Source organism: Trachurus japonicus, chromosome 3 (assembly GCF_045865225.1).
Source record: "Trachurus japonicus isolate A0001 chromosome 3, Traja_1.0".
Lineage (NCBI taxonomy): Eukaryota > Metazoa > Chordata > Actinopteri > Carangiformes > Carangidae > Trachurus > Trachurus japonicus.
The window spans coordinates 26,719,123-26,738,967 of record NC_140909.1 but is presented as its reverse complement, the minus strand read 5'-3'; the positions used below and the strand labels follow the sequence as shown (position 1 = coordinate 26,738,967).

General features: G+C 46.7%; 2 protein-coding genes across 6 annotated transcripts in view; one reads left to right on the top strand and one right to left on the bottom strand.

Annotated features, from left to right (window-relative positions):
- LOC146990054 (isocitrate dehydrogenase [NAD] subunit alpha, mitochondrial) overlaps window positions 1-19,845 on the top strand; it is a 242,259-nt gene that overhangs the window by 39,138 nt on the left and 183,276 nt on the right. The gene's annotated exons all lie outside the window — the stretch shown is intronic.
- The window catches only part of plekhg4 (pleckstrin homology and RhoGEF domain containing G4), a 49,422-nt gene that overhangs the window by 18,665 nt on the left and 10,912 nt on the right, over window positions 1-19,845 (bottom strand). For 2 of the 5 annotated variants that reach the window (XM_085768102.1, XM_085768089.1), the window contains exons 1-3: window positions 4,427-4,447; window positions 3,929-4,126; window positions 393-2,598 (exon numbers count right to left, since the gene is read on the bottom strand). In XM_085768102.1, the coding sequence (XP_085624228.1) occupies window positions 393-2,598; window positions 3,929-4,126; window positions 4,427-4,432 (2,410 nt within the window). In that variant the 5' untranslated portion in view covers window positions 4,433-4,447. Of the gene's footprint in view, window positions 1-392; window positions 2,599-3,928; window positions 4,127-4,426; window positions 4,448-17,612; window positions 17,747-19,845 lie in introns of those variants that run through there. The other 3 variants (XM_085768094.1, XM_085768119.1, XM_085768113.1) reach the window with 3 other exon arrangements.

Sequence of the window (19,845 nt, the reverse complement as noted above, 5' to 3'; positions counted from 1 at the left end):
GACACACTCAGAAAGAAAACACACACACACACGCACACGCACACGCACACGCACACGCACACGCACACGCACACGCACACGCACACGCACACGCACACGCACACGCACACGCACACGCACACACACACACACACACACACCAGAGGGCAGAGAAATTCACTGTTAACTACGACAACCTGTTGCTGTCACTATGACGACCTACAGTCACACAGGTGAGATACAACCAGTCAGAGTATGAGGGGGGAGAGAAGGAGGAGGAAGACTGGTTCAGCCAATCAGAGGGGGAGGAAGAGGAGGAGGAGGAGGAGGAAGAGGAGGAGGTGATGGGTGAGGATAGAAAGAGTCTGATGGTTTGTTGAATGACAGCGAGGAGGAGAAACAGGTTTCTGTACCTTCAGTCTGACGCTCTTCTGTTCCTCCTTCACCAACCTCCTCACAGCCGCACTCCTCCTCCTCCTCCTTCTCCTCCTCTTCCTCCTCCTGTGGCCTCCTCCGTCCACTGTCCGACTCCTTAGGTTCGGTCTGAAGTGGGTCTGTTTCCATCGCTAGTGAGGAGGCACCCGTTGAGTCGGCCTCCTCGGACTCCTCACAGAGCGTCAGTGGTTTTGTGTTTTCACAATAAGAGTCCTCAGAGTGTGTGGCTGGTTTAACATTTTCCCGATAGGAGTCTTCAAAGTGCGTCACTGGCTTAATATTTTCAGAATAAGAGTCCTCAGGGTGCGTTGCTGGTTCAATATTTTCAGAACAAGAGTCCTCAGAGTGCATCAGTGGTTTAGTGTTTTCACAATAAAAGTCCTGAGAGTGTGTTTGTTGCGTTTTGTTTTCAGAATTAGAGTTCTTTGAGTGTAACTGTTGTGTACTATTTTCAGAATAAGAGTCCTGACAGTGTGTGTGTGGTGGGCTGGACACCTCGGGGTGTGTGTGTTGTATAAGAGAGTGTGTGTTGTGTGTTTGACAGGAGTCCTCTGAGTGTGTCTGCAGTGTGTTCTCAGAATAAGAGTCTTTGGGGTGTGTTTGTAGTGCACCATTTTCAGAATAAGAGTCCTTGGGGTGTGAGTGTTGTGTATGATTTTCAGAGTAAGAGTCCTCAGTGTTGATACAAGAGTCAGTGTCTTTATCTCTGTGTGTTGCTTCACCTTCTCCCTCCTCTTCACCTTTCTCTTTTCCTTCTACTCCCTCACCTTGTTTCATCACTTTCTCCTCCTCCCATCTTTCTTGGCTCTGTTGCACAACTACAACCTGAACCTCCTCTTCCACCTCTACCTCCTCTGCGTCTTCCTCCTCTAACTCATCATCTCCCTCTTCATCCAACTCCTCCTCACCAACTCTATCTGTCTCTTCACTTTCATCTTCCTCCTCCATTTCTCCTCCCTCCTCAGCAATGTGTGTGTGTGGCACCAAATCTTCATCCCTCATACACTTGGCTTCTTCCAACTGTTTCACCTCCTCCTCTTCCTTCTCTTCAGCTGACTCTACACTTTCATGCTTCTTTTCCTGCCTCACCAACAACTCTCCCTCTTCCCTCTTTTCCTCTCTCTCCTCTTCTTTAACCTGCTCCTCCCGTCTGTGTTCTCCGTTAGGTTCAGTGTGTAGCTTCACCTGTCTGTCTGAGTCAGTACCTTCTGTTTGTTCCTGTGACGCCCGGCGCGCCAACCGGATGGCAGAGGCTTCCTCAACCTGAGGAAGAGGAGAAGAGGAGGAAGTGGAGGGGTTGCTGGGGGCGACGGGGGTGAGGACGACAGGTCTGCAGGAGTCCTGGTTGAGGTTTTCCTCAATGAGCTTGGAACAAAACCCCGTGTGGGAAGTCACCTCCACACAGGCCCAGGAGGAGTGTGTGTTGCTGTGAGGAGTGTGTGCTGCTGCAGCAGAGTGTGTGTGTGTTGTTGGAGCTGTGAGTGTGTGTGTGCTGCTCCGGGCTCTGTGCTGCTGGCTGATGGACTGGGTCAACGAGCCCTTCTGGGGGGAAAACCGAGGCAGCTCCGTCAGCTCCACGTACTCCCCCTCCGAGTCCTCGGCTTCGCTGCTCGCTGGTGATTGGTTGGTTTTTGTAGCGGATGTCCGGCGGTCCTTCCCCCTGGACTGAACGTCACACAGATCATGTGGCGCGTTAATCGATGCGTCGCCATCCTTAGGGATGGACTCCTGGTCGTCCTTCAGGGTAGTGTGGGGCCGGCTGATGAACTGTGGGTAAACTAGGTCCTCCCAGGGGACCCTGAACACGTCCCCGTGGGCGGAGAGGACGCAGCGCTGCAGCCGGGACGCTCCTCGCTGCTCCCTCTCCCTGTTGACAGAGTCCAGCCATGCCATGCTGAAGAGGGACCGCAGGGCTAACTCCGACACCTCCTGCTGCTCCACATAACGGCTGCCGGCCGACACGCTGCACAGGAGCAAACGGGGGGAGGGGGCGGCACCGCTCCTGCAGGCGGCACCGCGGGGCCGAGGAGGAGGAGGAGGAGGAGGAGCTGCAGGTGAAACCAGCAGGTAGAAGTCTCCTGGACGGAGGAGACGCTGGTCCAGAGGACAAAGCTGAACAATCACCTTCTCATGGACACACAGAGGCCAACCCTCATGACGAAACAACACACCACAGTGCTGCACCTGAGTAGGAGGAGGGAGGGAGGAGGAAAGGTGGAAGAGGACAAGGGGATCATTATTAAGTCAAGTTTTTGCTGAACTACATGTTATTAATTTTCACTAAAACCCTTAAAGAGACAACGAGGAGTTTGTAATTTGGTTATAAAAGAGTCTCATATTAATGTGGATGAATCTACGTTACCCACTTGTTAAAGGGATAGTTCACCCTAGAATGATATTTCGCTCATTATCTACTCACCCTCATGTTGACTAAGGGCTGGAAGAAGTTTCAGATTCAGGTTGCAAAGGGACACCGGAGCTCTTCGTAAAAAAACACACACAAAAAAACATCCAAATACCTCCATGATGCTCGTATGTAATGTCCGTCTTGTGCTGAAGCCCCAAATTGCGTAATTGTCCCGAAAAAAATTAAATAAGTCTATATTTTAAGCTTGTTTGTAGCGGAAGCTTCTCGAAGCTCCTCTTCCTGGTCCGTCCAAATCTCGCGTGATTCGCAGTAACCGCACTGACGCATACTGACGCCGGCGCAAATCACGCGAGATTTGGACGGACCAGGAAGAGGAGCTTCGAGAAGCTTCCGCTACAAACAAGCTTAAAATATAGACTTATTTAATTTTTTTCGGGACAATTACGCAATTTGGGGCTTCAGCACAAGACGGACATTACATACGAGCAGCATGGAGGTATTTGGATGTTTTTTTGTGTGTGTTTTTTTACGAAGAGCTCCGGTGTCCCTTTGCAACCGTTATATGGACATGCACTGCTATGCCGAGACCCCCTGTAACTCAGAGAAGCCACGGAGGAATCTGAAACTTCTTCCAGCCCTTAGTCAACATGAGGGTGAGTAGATAATGAGCGAAATATCATTCTAGGGTGAACTATCCCTTTAATGGGTCTGTTTTCAATATAGTTTTGTCTTTATCGTTATTTTGTCATTATTTTTAGTGGTCGGCTCGCCCAGCATTACCTACTTTCGGTTTCACGGACACTGCCTGGCGGGACATGGGAATAACGCTGCCGAATTGCCGTTCATGGTCGGAACTACGACGGTATCTGATCATTTCATTCTTGATCAATGAAAACATTCTTGGCAAATGTTTTCGCTTTCGTCCGTCTTGCGCCAGTCCAAGAAGTTCACTGTGCGCACAGAGGCTCATGGGAAATGTAGTGTGAAAACACTTTTCAAAACTCCTCGTTGTCCCTTTAAAATAACTTTTTTTTTTTGGAGTCGTCTTTGAGGATCAGTCGCAGACTGACATACGACCTTCAACCCTCATGTGATGCTTCAGATAGGACAGAGGTCTCTACAGACAGGACAGAGGTCTGTACTCACACAGGCGTGATGCTGCAGGTTATGCAGGAGCTGCTTGGCTGGCAGCAGGAAGTGCAGCAGGTAGCGGAGGCCGTCCCCTCTGTAGAAAGTCTCGACCACGTTGAGGACCTGGCAGAGGACAGTGGGGGACGTGGACTGGAAAGGAGGGTAGAGGTCTGACAGGGCAGTCTGGATACACCGGTCCAAAGACTCAGAGTCCTGAAAGGAAGAAGACGAGGTCCAGGGTCAGGCTCGGTCCTGAGGTTCACCACAGACAGGACAGAATAGGAGACACAGGGTGGGACAGGACAGTAGCTCGTCACTGATCCCGTGTCCAACTGCTTCACATAGACAAGAGACACTGAGCCACATCTCAGAGGGCGGGGTCCGGCCTGGTGCTGACTCCAGACCAGTGCTCCCAGTCTGAGTGAGCTCAGCTCCCAGCGGAGCTGCAGGCTGCTCTGCTATAATTAACCTCCACAGTTTCTCCCTACATGCGTCCTGCCTCTGACTCACCACCAACATGCCTTGTGTCAGCACGTGTCTTTTCCCCCACACACTTGAAAACAAGTTCAACATTTCAGGCTAACCGCCAAGCCCGCGCCCAGCAGGCCCTGGAGGTGTGGCTGGGAGGCCCCGTCTGTGTCAGGCAGAACAGGAACCAGGTTGTAACTGGATCCACTGGTCTGGAGGCAGTGAAGACTGGTCAGGTAAAAATATCAGGCTGCACACACACGCACAGCGTCTGGCTCCAGACTGAGTGAGAGTGTGTGTGTGTGTGTGTACTGAGTTGTGTATTAGAGTTTGAAAACCAGCTGACAGACCAGTGGCTTATTACAGCCCAGAGGAGGGAATCAGACCTGTGACTCTCAGCTGATGGCGCCGATCGTTCTACCTGGTTCCAGTCCTGTCCCGTTCCCCAGCAACCCCCCCCACCGCCGCCCCGCGCCGCGCCGCCAGCTCTACTGCGTGTGTGGAGGTGAATATTCTGGATGCGACTCAGGCAGGATTCACTCACAACAACTGGCAGCCAAATGTAGAGCTGAAGCCAATATTAGCAGGAGGCTATCAGATGACACATGGGGGTGGGGTTGGGGGTGGGGGGCACGAGTACAGACAGCGCTCCCCTGGCTTAGGGGGAACTTCACACTGGATCAGGGTCACAGAGGATCCAACCAGACTGAACACAAAGACTACACCACTACAGTAACCTACAGATCTGCCTTGTATCATCTAAATTAACCTCCACATCCACTGGATCCGTGGCTTCGTCTCTGGCGTCAGATCGGTCTCACAAAACTGGAATTAATGTCAATATAATCCAGATCCCAATGTGACCAGGCATAAACATCAAAATCAGAGCAGCTGACGAGGCTCAACCCTTTCAGTCAGTCAAAGTTTATTTGTTTAGCTCTTTACAATATCCAAAACAGCCAAATAAAGGATATAGGATGAAAAATAACAAGAAAAACATCCATTAAGCATAAGGCTCAGAAACAGGTACAATGTTGGATTTAAACGTGCTCTGCCATTAACAGCAGGTTAATCAGAAGCAGCCACGGTGAAAGCACAATCACCCAACTGTCTATACCTGGACCTACCTACGATGTGTCACTTTGTTGTTGCACCATCGGTGTTGTGTTGCTATGGAGATGCTGCGGCTACGGATCTAAACCAACAACATCGTCATCCCACCATCATCGTTTTTTCCAGTGAAGATGAAAATAGATCTTTTGCACTGAGATCGAGGCTCATATCACGATGCAGCCAAATATCTCAACTCTATGACATAAACTATTATAAATATCATAATTACTATTATAACAAAAATCAAGACCACCAAAGAAGGGCTGATACACATGGTACGGCATCAGACTGACCTCTGTTTAGGTATAAACTAAGATGTTGATCAACATGGGCTGCAGTTCCTCTACAGTGAGTCAGTCCAATGTTAAAATGTCCAACTTTACTGCAGGAATAAACATGTTTACAGCCTGGTACAGAAACTGTTTTGATCTCTACATCTAATTTCCCCCTACATGAGCTCACCTGTTTATACATTGTACTTTATTACAAATAAAGGTATGGAGGACTGAGTGCTGTCACAGTTCACCAATGGCGTGTGTGTGTAGCAGCTACTAACTGACTGACAGAACCAGAGGAACATTTTTGGAGCTGCCAGCAGAAATTGTGAAAGAAGCGTTGCGTTAGCTTTTGAGAAAGACATCCAGCTGTGCTAACAATGCTAACAGAGGTGTATGCTATAAACACCCCCCACCCTGTCCATGCTTATTCACAGTGTGGAGGAGGGGACCATCTGTCAAGGCTGAATCCATAGACTCACAACATGAATCAACCAATGACCTGAGGCACAGACTAACCTGCGCTCACCTCATTGATCCCATCACATTTTTATACAAAGAGGTAAATCACATCAGGGATAACAAGCCCTTTCCAAAGACATGGCGATGTCGGTGTGACAGGTTTCTGACACAACTACACAAACTCAGAGACACGGACGACCCAGAGCTCAGTCACAGGAGGTCAGAGGTCACATGGTTGATAATATTAATCCAAAACAAAGGAAGAGACTTGAGTTAACTCTCTGATTCTTTATGACGTGAACGTCATGAGCATCTAGTACGCAAACACACGTGCACACACTGCAGGAACACTCAGTATATAAAAGTGGGGATTACAGTATTGAGACAGCACGGTCTAGCTCTGAGAAGGTGAAGGGGGAGAGAGGGTGAGGAGGGGGGAGGAGGCAGATCAAAGTGAGCTGAGTGAGGTTCCCATGAGAGAGAGAGGCCACCCACTCTGAGGCTGAATAATAACTCCATTATCCTAGTCACACTGACAAAAACACACGATTTTATTTTAGCTTCTTTTAGCTTTTAGCTCCGACTCTGATCCGCTGCAACTCTGACGTCACTCGTGCAAACAGCCAATCCCAGGGAGGTCAGAGGTCATGTGGTGGATTTGAAGTTCCTTCCTCCAGCGAGCTTTTCACAAACAGCCGTGGTTTTGATTTAAAGCACGGCTCATTAGTTTGTGTTTAGTTTAGGATCAGAGCAAACAGGGGCCTCTTCAGTTACATGTGACACAGGCAGGGTGTCAGAATGAGCGCGTTGTTGTTCTGCAGTGAACCAGTGGATTAAACACAATAACACTGTATTACAGCAGATTACTGTGAAGGAGGAGCAGGAGGGACAGGACCAACCTGATCATCACGTCTCTGCAGCTGCAGCAGCAGCACAGGCCGAAACATCAACAACACCACGACTACATCAACACAAACAGACTGTGACACTTCCCGATTCACCCCGCTGACCCGTGGTGGCGACACGCTGCAGTGCTCCGCATGGGAGCTCGTATGCAGGAAGAAGAAGTGATTTAGTGCCACAGGAAGGAGTTTTTGATTTGGTGGTTTTCCCCCACTGCGCTGACCCAGACCTGAGACCTGAGGTGTGTTGTGTTTCCGTGTTCGCAGCAGTGAGGGCGGTGTTTAATCATCCAGATGGAGCTTTTAGGACTAAACTAATCTAATCTTCAGGTTGGTGTCATGAATAGTCAGCGGGGGCCTCCGTGTCCCTGGAGGACCATGATTCACAGTCACAACTGCTCAGCTGACATCTAATGGAGAAACCAGTTCCTGTGGAGGAGGATCAGGGTCACTGTCAGGTCCTGGCGCTACCCTGCATCTCCCCATGTGAACACACACACACACACAGTGACAGCAGTGTGATGCTGACATGTGGTTGGTCCAATAGTATCTCTCTACCTCAGGTCTCTACAGCTGTGGGAGGCAGAGAAGCTTGTCGGCCATATTGAAGCCGTTTACACAACCAGACCATAGAGAGGGGTCACGGTTTCCAAAAGCAGAGGTCACAACCTCTTCAGTAACCAATCATGGTGACAGAGCGTGGGGAGGGAGGGGCTTTAAAGGCAAGGGAGCCGCAGGAGACGTGACCTTTGACCCCCTGCCTCTCTGTAACCCTCACTTATAGGTGAGCACAGTGACAGGAGAGGCCAGCTGTCCTCAGAGAGATACCTCCAGACCCAGATACCCAGACTCTCTGGACCTAAACACACTATCAGGACTGAGACTAGTGAGTCTGAGCTTTACAGAATAATGTGTCAAATGAAGCTGCAGCTACAGAGACGTCTTCCTGTTGGCTCATTCACAACAGTGTACTGTCATTCACCCGCTCTGTCTGTTTTTTGTGTTCACTTCTGTTGTGTTATAAGTTTTTGTGGCTCAAATGTCATTAAATTGATGAAGTCGTTTTTTGAATTTGTAGCACGTTGTTTGTGTCTTTTTGTTAACATGAGCTGAGCCCTCACGGCTGCTGTACATTTCATTCATTGGTGACATGTTCATATCACCATGAAGATGAAAATGTGACTTATTGATCAGCACTAGTTATGTTTCCTCAACCAGACAAACAACAACTATCTCTGCCAAGACAGACAGGAGAGGAAACGTTTTTCCTCGGAGGATCGCTGATCATCTTGAGACGTAAAAGAGAAACAATAGCAGCTCAGACTAAATGACACTTGACACCAATCATGACTTCACACGTCATTTTGGCCGGTTCATAATACATATTTTGAAGAATGCCCCAGGTCAGAGGAACAACTTAATCTCAATCACATCCAGCAAAGCTTGAGCAAAACTTCTCTAACTGAATCGATATCAATCAATCAACCGACATCTGCTAAACATCGAGTGTCAACCTGATTCTCATTTTCCACTGAACTGAACATCCGTCGAACATTAGAGTACAATGTCTCCCAGATTATAGACTGACGATGTTTGTAATTAGCAGAGGAACTCAAACGACCTCTGTTCAGCTCACTATTATAAAGTCTAACGAGCGCCACAGGTAACATCAGTCCTGTGTGAAAACCACTTCAGCTGGTGTCACTTTACACCTGTTTAACTGACTGTAACACAAACTCACATCTACATTCTCGTTTTCCCCTGACAAAGCATTTACACACACACACACACACACACACACACACACACACACACACACACACACACACACACACACACACACACACACACACACACACACACACACACACACACACACACACACACACACACACACACACACACACACACACACCCCTGCTGATGCGTTCACTCTGTCTGGTTGTTTGTGTTTGCTGGTTCCTGCTGCAGCTTGTTGGGAAACGGACTGATGTTCTGCCCAGCGTCTCGTGTGTCTGATCTTATCTCTGCTGTGAACGACGAGCAGGAATGAAGCTCAGTGTGGGCGGAGCTGCAGCCGGAGAGTCCCAGCAAGAAACGGATCACAGCGGAGGAGCGAAGGAGCTGCAGGGAAAACATCAGCTGAGGGACAGGTAGAGATAAGATGAAAAGACAGAGGAATGTTACAGACGCTGCCAGAACGAACACACGCACGCACGCACACAGGAAATCAAACAGTCCAGGCCTCGGGCTGAGAGTCTGCTCAGGTGTTAACTGTGTCTACACCACAGGCTCCAGGTGCCCACCTGATTTCAGCTGCAGCCACAGGTACAGTGATGGGTCACTGTGAGACACTGAAGGTGAGGGGTTGGAGGGGGAGGGGTGGAGTCTGGCTCTGAACCAGGCCTTCTGGGTCCAGTTAACAGTTAGAGGGTTAGGCTACACCTGGTTAGCAGAGACTGGACTCTGATCAAATATCCACCAAGCCTGCAGTCCGCACATCTACATATTCACACCTGGTGAGAGCCCACACAGGAGGACCATGCAAACTCCACCCTCCTGGGAATCAAACCCGTCCCAATCGAACCCCTTCTTGCTATTCCGGTCTTTACAACCTGCACTGAAGGAGTTTGCACCTTCATGTGACCGAGCAGCAGTGGATGTCCGTCCCTGAGCAGTTATTTGAAGCCGGCGTCACGGAGCAGAGAGCGATAGCAGAGAGCGATAACCTTGAAACACTGAGAGTTTCTCAAACAGCTGATTAGACTGAAGTTGGGTCCGGACTTCACTGAGGAGGAAGGGGTCAGTCCCTCTGGGACCTGGTCCATGGACTGAGCTGATATCTGCAGGAGCAAGACGAGAAGCAAACAGCACTCACACATCAACAATCAGACAGAAAAAGGGGATCAGCTCAGCCCCCAGAGGAACAAGAATCATCTGAGATTAACCGCACACTGAGAATAAAGATGGTAGACGGAGGTTTGCTCGATGCTGATTGGGCATACTCAAAGCGGGATGTGACGCCAACAGAAAATGTCAAAATAAGCGACATTTTTAAAACCCAGAAGACAACGACAACAGCAGCAGAAGAAGAAGAAAACTGCCGCACAACGACTACGCAAAGATGAAAACTGTTGCACAATGATGACATCGACTGGAGTCAGTTGGGTCCTATAGATAGATATCACGTGACGTCACACAGCGGTCGCAGCCGGTCACAGCGCCATCTTGGGTACCGACTTCCAAAGGCAGTCTGCGGGCTGTGACCTAATACATCCATGGCTGTGACATCAAATCTCACAAAAATAGTGGATAAACCTTTTTTTATTACATGGCTCTATTGAATGTCGTATTCCGATAATTTATTGATATTTCTGATATTTATTTACATCTTGATTTTGCATTTAACAGTCTGTTATTCCTGTTTAACAGATCGTTGCTAAGTAAAATACACCGTTGCTAGGGACGCCGCTCTGATCAGCGCAGCACAGAAAAGAGAAACTATGCAGGATATTTACTTTCTGTTTCATTTTTACCGTCATTAAACAGCTTGGGAGACATGTACGCCAAGGGAGGCAGAGGCTACGCTGCCTCACTCTACTGAGTGTGAGCGGCACGTACGTTCACGTTGCTTTCGTGAATTGTAAACAAACAGACGCCCCCTTGGTTTTAGCTTCCAGCAGTTTAGCAGCTAATTCAACAGCAGTGATGGATAACTGTACCGGAGAGGCTCGACATGAGCTTCATTTGAGGAATAAACGGCAGCTTTTACCTGACGGGAGACCGACGCCTGAGCTACGGTAGCTAACAGCTAACAGGTTTTACCTACTTTTTCCTCTCTCCCTCCCTCCCTTCCTTTCTTACACGCACACACACGGCCCAGGTTGTCTGTCATATCTGTTGTAAACCTTGTAATAACAGCTTGTTGAGTACAGTTAACACTATTGTTGCTTCGGTTTGAGTGTGGATTAATTGTTAACGGTTTGTGATAACGTAACTGTGTAGATGGCATGGATTGTGATGAGAAGGTTTCACATATTTTAAGACGTATCTGTGCAAACCATTGTGCAAAACCTGTTTGTTGTGACTTTTTGCGTGATAAGATGATTTGCCGAATTCTTCTTCCATTCCTGCAGCCTTTTGTCTCAATGTTAACGATGGCAAAATGTCCAGATATTTTATTACTTTATGAAAATAAGTGTCTGTGAGGAGAGAGAGAGAGGTCCGCTGGGTGAGCTAGATTAACTTTTAACGGGAGAGAGAGCGGCGCACGGCGCTGTCAAAGCTCGTCTCAGCAGAAATGGTGTGTGCTTTCAAGGCAATATAGGCACGAACGAGTCATTCAGGAATAATTTCCAACTATATGTATGTTAGTGTTATTTTTTCCTAAGTAGTGGCCCATCCAAAATTACTGTGGCCCGTCCAAAATTGAAATTCTGGCGCCGCGCCTGATCTGAAATTAATAATTTCACTCTTAAACCGTGTAATAAGCGGGATAATGTAGAGTTAGTCTGTGGTTATGGAGAAATAAAGACTAAGACATCCTTCATTAAAGCCCATACAGTCTAATGATTATAGCTGTGCAGGTCCCCGGTTGGTACCCAAGATGGCGCTCACAATTAGAACGTCATGTGACTGATAAGCATCTATATGTGTCCTACTCTGCAGTGGAGACACAGCGGCCTGGAGGGCTGAGTGAGAGGATGTTCCTGTGAAGTCCCTGCCTCCTAATATGGCAACCATACAGGTATTCATATAGATCTATATGTGCGATAATCAGAAGCAGATTCCATCACGTCCCCCTCACACTGATCCAGTGTCCGATGGACACAACCATCCAGCATGTTTAAGAAAGATTCAGAAACCGTTGGTGACGTCAGACACACACAGGTCGAGTTACAGCAATGAATAAGGTCCAGAGGCGTTTTTGTAGGACGTTGTGAGGTCATCATGACCTTTGACTTTAGACCACCAAAATCTAATCAGTTCATCTTCAGGTCCTGATGAAAGTTTGTTACTGACATGTTGGGTCGAGACAGACAGACAGACAAACTGAGAATAACATCAACTTTAATTTGCTGTTGTTTCTCTGGCAGAGTCTGAATCTTTGTTAATTGATGACAGACTTACTTTGCTCCAGGACATAGTTCAGTTTGTCACGTGAGACTTAAATTTGACATTTAACATTATCAGAGGAATAACTGGTTGTGCTGAAAACATGAATCGTGTCTCTGCAGGTCTCAGCTCTCAGTGAACTAGGCCACAGATCCTCATGCTGGGGAATCTGCTCATAATCGGTGTTGGGTTCAGGTGTTAGGGTGTGTCGTTTCAGAGGTGGGGGTTCCCCTGAAAGAGTTGGGGAGGGTGAGGCTTTAGGTTTCAGGCCGGAGCGGCAGGATGACAGCATGTTACTGACAGATACTCTGGATCTGCAGGAACACTGCCTCATTGTGCTGGAGTCTGAGGCCTTGTCGACACGGTAACAAAGTTTTCCCAAAACGACCCTTTTCTTTATCGTTCTCAAAAGGTTTTCACGAAGACGGCATCATTTCCAGAAATGTCTGCGCCACACGGATCCACTGAAAACGACTCAAAGCGCTGTTGTACATATACATAAGCTTGCACGCTGTCTACAAACTCCAAACATCATAATTCAACTAATCACTTCACGAGGATGTTGACTGGGAGTCGTGCCAGTGCAAATATGCTAATAAATGCTGATTTAATGGAGGTGTTTTTCAGGCGCAGTATCTGAAGGACCTGGCAGCAGTTTGCTGTTGTTGTTGTAAAGTCTAATGGTTTTGCTCAGGTTAGAGTGGTGCAGCTATGACATCATCGTTTCACAAAAGATGTGTTTTCATTGTCTACACAAAGATGCTGGAGCTGTGTTTGGAGATTTACCCACGCTGGGACCTGTTTCCAAAAAATACGTCAGAAACAGTAAAAAACTTTTGTGGATGACCCCTGGGACGAGGACTTTGTAGTGCTTTGTACTCCCCAGGAGTGTCCATACAACCCACCACTCAACACCTGGGACAAAAAACACATCCTGTCACTGATGTGATGAGTCCTGAGAGACACCTGTCGTCAGAGGAGAAAACACGTCTCCTGGCGAGTTAAGGTCTGAAGGTACAAATACAGGTAATACTCAGAAAATTAGAATATCGTGAAAAAGTTCATTCATTTAAGTAATTCAACTTAAAAGGTGAAATGAATATATTATTTAGACTCATAACAGGCATTGCAAGATATGTCAAGCTTTTATTTGTTAGAATTTTGATTATTATGGCTTACAGCTTATGAAAACCCCAAAATCAGAATTAGAATATCGTGAAAAAGTTCAATGTTGTAGCTCAAATTGTCACAGCCTCGTCAGCCAATTAATCCAAAACACCTGCAAAGGGTTCCTGAGCCTTTAAAAGCTCTCTGTCTGGTTCAGTACAGTTCGCAATCATGGGGAAGTGAATGAACTTTTTCACGATATTCTAATTTTCTGAGTATTACCTGTAGAGAGCTTGCAGCAAGACAGGAATAATGCCAGGTGGGTCAGTGTGTTGATGTGGGACAGACCTGGATACAGAGATATCCTCCTCCTCCCCCTCCTGCTGCTGCTGCTGCTGCACTGACCACAGCTAACCAGGACATACAAATCCCTCAGTCAGAGAAGCCTCAACACAGTGGCTTCTGTGTGAGCAGCTGCAGGTGAACCAGGTTGTTTCCTGATGCCCCACTTCCTTACTGACCTCATACGTCTTCTTCCATCCGCCGCTCTCTGAGGCTGTGTTTTGAAAACGGTCAGATATTTTTGGATGGTCAATATAACCAGATCTCCCCACTGAAATATCTGGGATGTCAGATGAGAATAGCCACAAATCTAGACCAGAATCTACAGTTACGACCTGCGCCGCTGCTTCAGCAACAAGGGAAACTTTATTTATGACGATGGGGGGGTGGACATAATTGACATTAAATTAATTAAAAATATTTATTACTCTAATATTAACCACTGCTCGAGACGTGTTTATTTAAACATGTCTTACAAAGACTTGTAAGGCTAGAGAGAGGGACGGTGTAGACTGACTAATGGTCCAGGTGACCAGGTGAGTTGGGGGTGTGTCCTGGTGATCAATCAGGTAAATGAAAGCCTGGAACATTCTGATGAACTGACAATGATAAAACATGAATTATCGACAAATCACCTTCCACTGAGGACACAGGAGTTTGTCACTTTTCTAGGTTTTGCCCACACAGACGGATACAGAGGGCTCTCATCCATCAGTACCACTCCATTATCTCTACATTCCTGGACTTCTACCCCCACACACCCCTCCGACTTTTTTCCCAGCAGCCCCTCAACAAGTCCAGACACCACCAACTTGAGGAGGAGCCTGAACATGTCCAGCTTGCTCCATCGTCTCCCCCTCTTCATCACTGTTTTCAGGTAGAAGTCAGATCCAGTAGAAATAATAAAACCCCTTCTGCCTCCTTCATGAAGCTGGTTCACACTGTGGGTGGTGCACTGACTCAGTGAGCATGCACGTGTGGGTGTGTTGTTGCCACAGGTACAGGTGAGTCAATGAGACGTGGCGCAGGAGGCCCAGCTCCAGGTAGAGGTCCAGACTCATCACCATTGTTTTGCCCCGTCTCCACAGTCATCAGGTAAACATCACACTTTCATTCATACACCTAGAATGGTCACCTGTGGGCGTCTCATTGGCTGACGCAGCTCAGGGTGCTAGTGGATGATGTAAGAGACAAAGAAGAACGGAGCCTGCACCAATGTCACTATTGTCAGTCAACATACCATGAAGTTCACTTTCTAACAGCAGGTCAGCGACCCACATGCTGAGTCTCCCCTCACTTCCTCCTGGGAGGAGACCCTGGTCAGGTGACAGTCGTGAACCTGTGAGAGCTGCGATTAATTAATGAATCGAATCATTGACAAGATTAATTGACAACTGTTTATAACTTTTTCAAGTGACAGGCTGAACACTGAGGATCTGTTGCTGCTGTTCCCTGTAAGTAAGTGTGTAAGAGGACGAAGCAGAGTTCACACCTGGGACACACTGGTTTAAACACAATGTCCGCTACACCACATGTACCTACATTAAAATGGGGGCCTAACACCAACGGACCAGGTGACCTTTTCAGCGCCAGGCGACCTGCAGGCCGCTGAAACACTCGGGTCGCTGTCAGTCAAACCTTGCTGTGGTTTTTCCAGTCCTGGTTCTGGCTTAAGGTAAAAGTCTTTGACAGGTCTGAGCTCGTCGAGCTCCAGTGACAGTCACAAGCAGATGATACATGAATACACACCCAGAGCCTATACAACATCGCTGTGGTAACAACACACCTTCGTTTCTGCTAAGGTGTGTGTGTGTGTGTGTGAGTCACTGACAGAAACAACTGCTTCAGTCTGTATAGTGAACACTGAGACTCCAGTGTTCAATATTATACATACAAAACCTCTAACTGTCCAGCGTCCAGACCAGAGACCACAAATGGGAGTCCAGAGTCCAGACTAGGGTTGTCAAAATAATCAATACTCGATACTAATCAATACTTAAAAATTGATATTGAGCTCGATACTGATTTACAACAGTATCGATATTAAAAGAGCCGTCTTTCCTCCGTCTCACTTCACAACACAAGTTCACAGAACGGCAGCCACTACTCCCCCCCCCCCCCCGTCAGACATTACGATCGCGCACCCCGCCGGCCGCCGAAGCTTCGATCAAAATCGATTTTATATTTTATATTAAAATATGATAATCGGGTCAGCCCTACTGATCACTAATTACTCTCAGCCTCTCGTCAGTGTTTACATGTGAGGAGACTCACTACGCTGCGCTGCTCTCATCCATAATCAGAGCTCATAGGCAGGTAAATCTGCCACCACACTGACAGCAGCTCAACTCAAACCTACAGATAGGAATCACCAGAGGAGCCACAATATAATATTATCACGATTTTATACATATCCTAGTATTGCAATAACGATTAATAGACTGTGATTTATTGCCATTTTGAAACAGCTTATTGTAAACGCCTGTTTCACCTAATACGATAAGGTTCTGCTCCTCTCACTCAAATAATTTCTATTCTTGATAAATGTGATTGTCAAGTAGACCAACAAAAAAAAAAAAACTTTTTGTAATATAGTACCAAAAACTTCAATTCGTTAAAAGATCATTTATATATTGATGCAATACTGCAACACAATATATCAAGATTCTATCCTGACCTGTATTGATTTATTTCTCCATCTATATTCACCTTGTAACACACGCTGGACTGAATAGTGATAACTATTTATGTTCTTGGCCAGAATTAGTTCAAAACTAATGTTGTAAACCTTTTTTTGCCAAAACAATTAAAGACTGGTTGAAATCAACGTCTCCCATCTGGCTGTACCAACATCTCATCTATAGCTTTACAGCTCTAAGACTGTCACAGTGATGAGCCTTACATCCAACTGCTTCACACTTTGACTACATGACATTTTCCTTGAGAGTAAACAGGTTTTTAAGCTGTCAATGGTGAAGATGGGATATATACAGTATATACATCTATCTGTACATCTTATCTTATTGTTGATGTGTGGTAGTTCTGAAGTGAAAAATAGAAAAAAACAAAACAATGTGTGCCCAACTGAACCCAGGATTTCACATCTACTGTGTCCTAACATCTCTTCACAGTGTCTTTAGATGTTTACACCCCCTGGAAAAATAAAACCTGTCTAATTTTACATTTTACACACATTTGGATCATTACAGACTTTCACCAGGGCTATAAATAAAATTCTGACGACCTGCAGGACTGTGAGACTAAACTTTATTTTATTTAACACTGACTTTGACTGGTGGATCCACTAATGCAAGGACATGATTTCTAAATTAAACCCAGATAGATTGCTGTTTGTCTGCAAAGTTCGAAGGCACAAATGTTCACATCACAAAGCGCATGCTGTTATTGACACGTCTGAGAAGGAATTTGATGCTTAAGTGGTCCTGGTTACTGCAGCTTCAGTCACTCTGATGAGGCTGTTCACTCACTGATAGATCAGCTGTGACAGTGAAGCCTGAGCTCAACAACAGGAGGAGAATGAACCAAACCACAGCAACAGGCTGAAGACCAGTTCAGAGTTGGTCTTCACACACACACACACACACACACACACACACACACACACACACACACACACACACACACACACACACACACACACACACACACACACACACACACACACACACACACACACACACACACACACACACACACACACACACACACACACACACACACACAGGACAAATGTTTGAAGAATACACTCTGCTTGAAACGTTAGACCCCCGCTATGCCCTCCCCCACCACAACAAACCTGGCACACACACATACACACACACATACACACACAGAGACACACACACACACACACGTGCTCCAAACGTCAATTGTAGAGAAGTGTGTGTGTCTTACCATGCTGTGTGCAGTGTGTAGTCAGTAGTTGTATATTCCAGTGTGAGACCATGGTTGTCCCTCTCTCTGTCTCTGGTCCTGTCAGGTCTGACTCTGCTCTCACTCTCAGTTCAGACTCTCACACATTAGGCCCCTCCCACCAGCTGCCGGCCCCTCCCCCTCCACTCCCCCTCCCCCTCTCACCTCTGACTCTCTCTACTGGTGACTGAGTCTCACAGCAGCATCTGATCCTATTCTCTTTTGCTGGATCAATTAATCAATTTAAGTTTTTTTTAAAATAAATCAATACACTCTTATTTACAGAGAGAACTCACTGCTGCTCTAACAAAAACAAAGCAGATGATTCACTGATGATTGCTGGTGTCTCACTCTGAGTTTGTAACAGGTGAAAGTACAGTGTGTCGATCACTGACACCTAACTGCACTGAGGCAGAGGAGGAGCTGGGGATAACAGCTGGTGTAAGAGTGTTGGGGGTCCAGGGGTCTAGGTGACAACGGTTTATGGCCCAGCTGGCTCAGAGCCTGGAAGAGCTCCTGCTGCTCCATCAACTGACGACAGGTGTGTTACCTGTGAAACTCAACGCAGACAATGCTTCACTAATCTGGATTCTGTTTCCACTCCGATTTTATTGCGAAATGCTGATATTGCTCTTGTTGTCTATTCACAAAAATCGATCATTTCGTTCATGTGTTTCATTATTAGTAATTAATTACCCCCATTAACAAACTGAAGTGTTCTGGTAAGCTCTGAATTAGGGATGGGACTTTTTGTCGACAAAACGATCGACATTCGACACATGCTCCCCTCGACAAAAAAAATAGTGTCGACATGTCGAGGGGGCGGGGCTTGTGGGATTTCCATGTGTAAATTGCATTTTGTCTTTCAATATTTCCTATTCAAATAAACAGCAGATATTGCCACTTTTCCCCTAATGAAATAATATTTTAAATAAAACAAATCCACTTTTTCTAAATGGGATAGCTACTTGACCCTCATTCTGCTTCACATGTGACGGGAGCGTGCGCACATGCTGACAGGCGACAGAGTCAAGAGGCTCCCTGCAGTCTCAGGTGATGGTGCGCTGTTGATGACGAGTCCGGGTCCGCAAAAAGGGCAAAACCATGGGCAAAACAGGTGGATGCAATGGTTGCATTCTTCGTAGAGGACCACGGACATGCACGAAAGAAAAAAAAGAAACCGAATGCGTGCTGCCTCATCCGCTCATGCCAACAGCAGCGTTAATAAACCACAACAAAAGCATGTGTAAACAGACCAGATGTCATTTTAGACAACGAGAGAAAGCCGGTAAAACTGGGTAAGGTAAACAATATGACATCACCATGACAACATATGGTCATGTGTTTATTGTTTTGCCTCATGCCGACAGGCCACCTGTTTACATAGATGCTGGTTCATCCTGTTACGTGCAGCGTCTGTCGTCCGTCTGCTGTCTGCCCGATTCCAGGTGAATGCAGCATAAAGAATACGATTGAGTTGGTTACGATATAAAACCTCACTGCGAGATGGGAGTAATTCCTACACAATGTCCCTTTAACCTAATAGATTAAATATCCAAACACTGCAGCTGTTAAGGCCGGCATCAGTACAAATTATCTAAAAGCAGATCATCAGCTCAGACGAGTCTGACTGTCCAGTGAACCCAGTGTCCTCCTCCTCCAACCGTGCCAGTGAGACCAGAACAGGCTCAGGGTTTGTGCCGTTTCCAGGAGCTGCAGAGAAAACTGCCACAAACTCTCAGAGCCTCTGAAACTGGCAGAGTCACAATGACTGTGGCTGTGAATAGGTGACATGTTGGAATGGTCGTCCTCAGTAACAGGCCCCCCCTCCTGTCAGAAGTTTAATGGGAGCAGCGGGGGCTCAGATTCCTCTGAGGCTTTCACTTCTCAAAGAAGACAACTTCCTGTCAGTGATGTCACCTCAAACATCCTGGCAGATGTTGATGAAGATCCACGGACACTGAGTGGTCCAACCTTTCACTTAAACCACTGATTCACCTGGATGAACTGTCACAGAGAGATTCATGCTTTTCTATTATATCCAGAAACACTGGGACAGCACCTGTCTGACTTCCCTCCTCTCCTGCAGGTCATCAATAGACCATCAGACTCATCTCTTCATAAATTTATTAGTCTTTATTTGTTTTGGCTTTAGGTTTGTTTAACTTCATTTTAACAAATGACTTGTTATATCATATTTTCAATATGCATGACA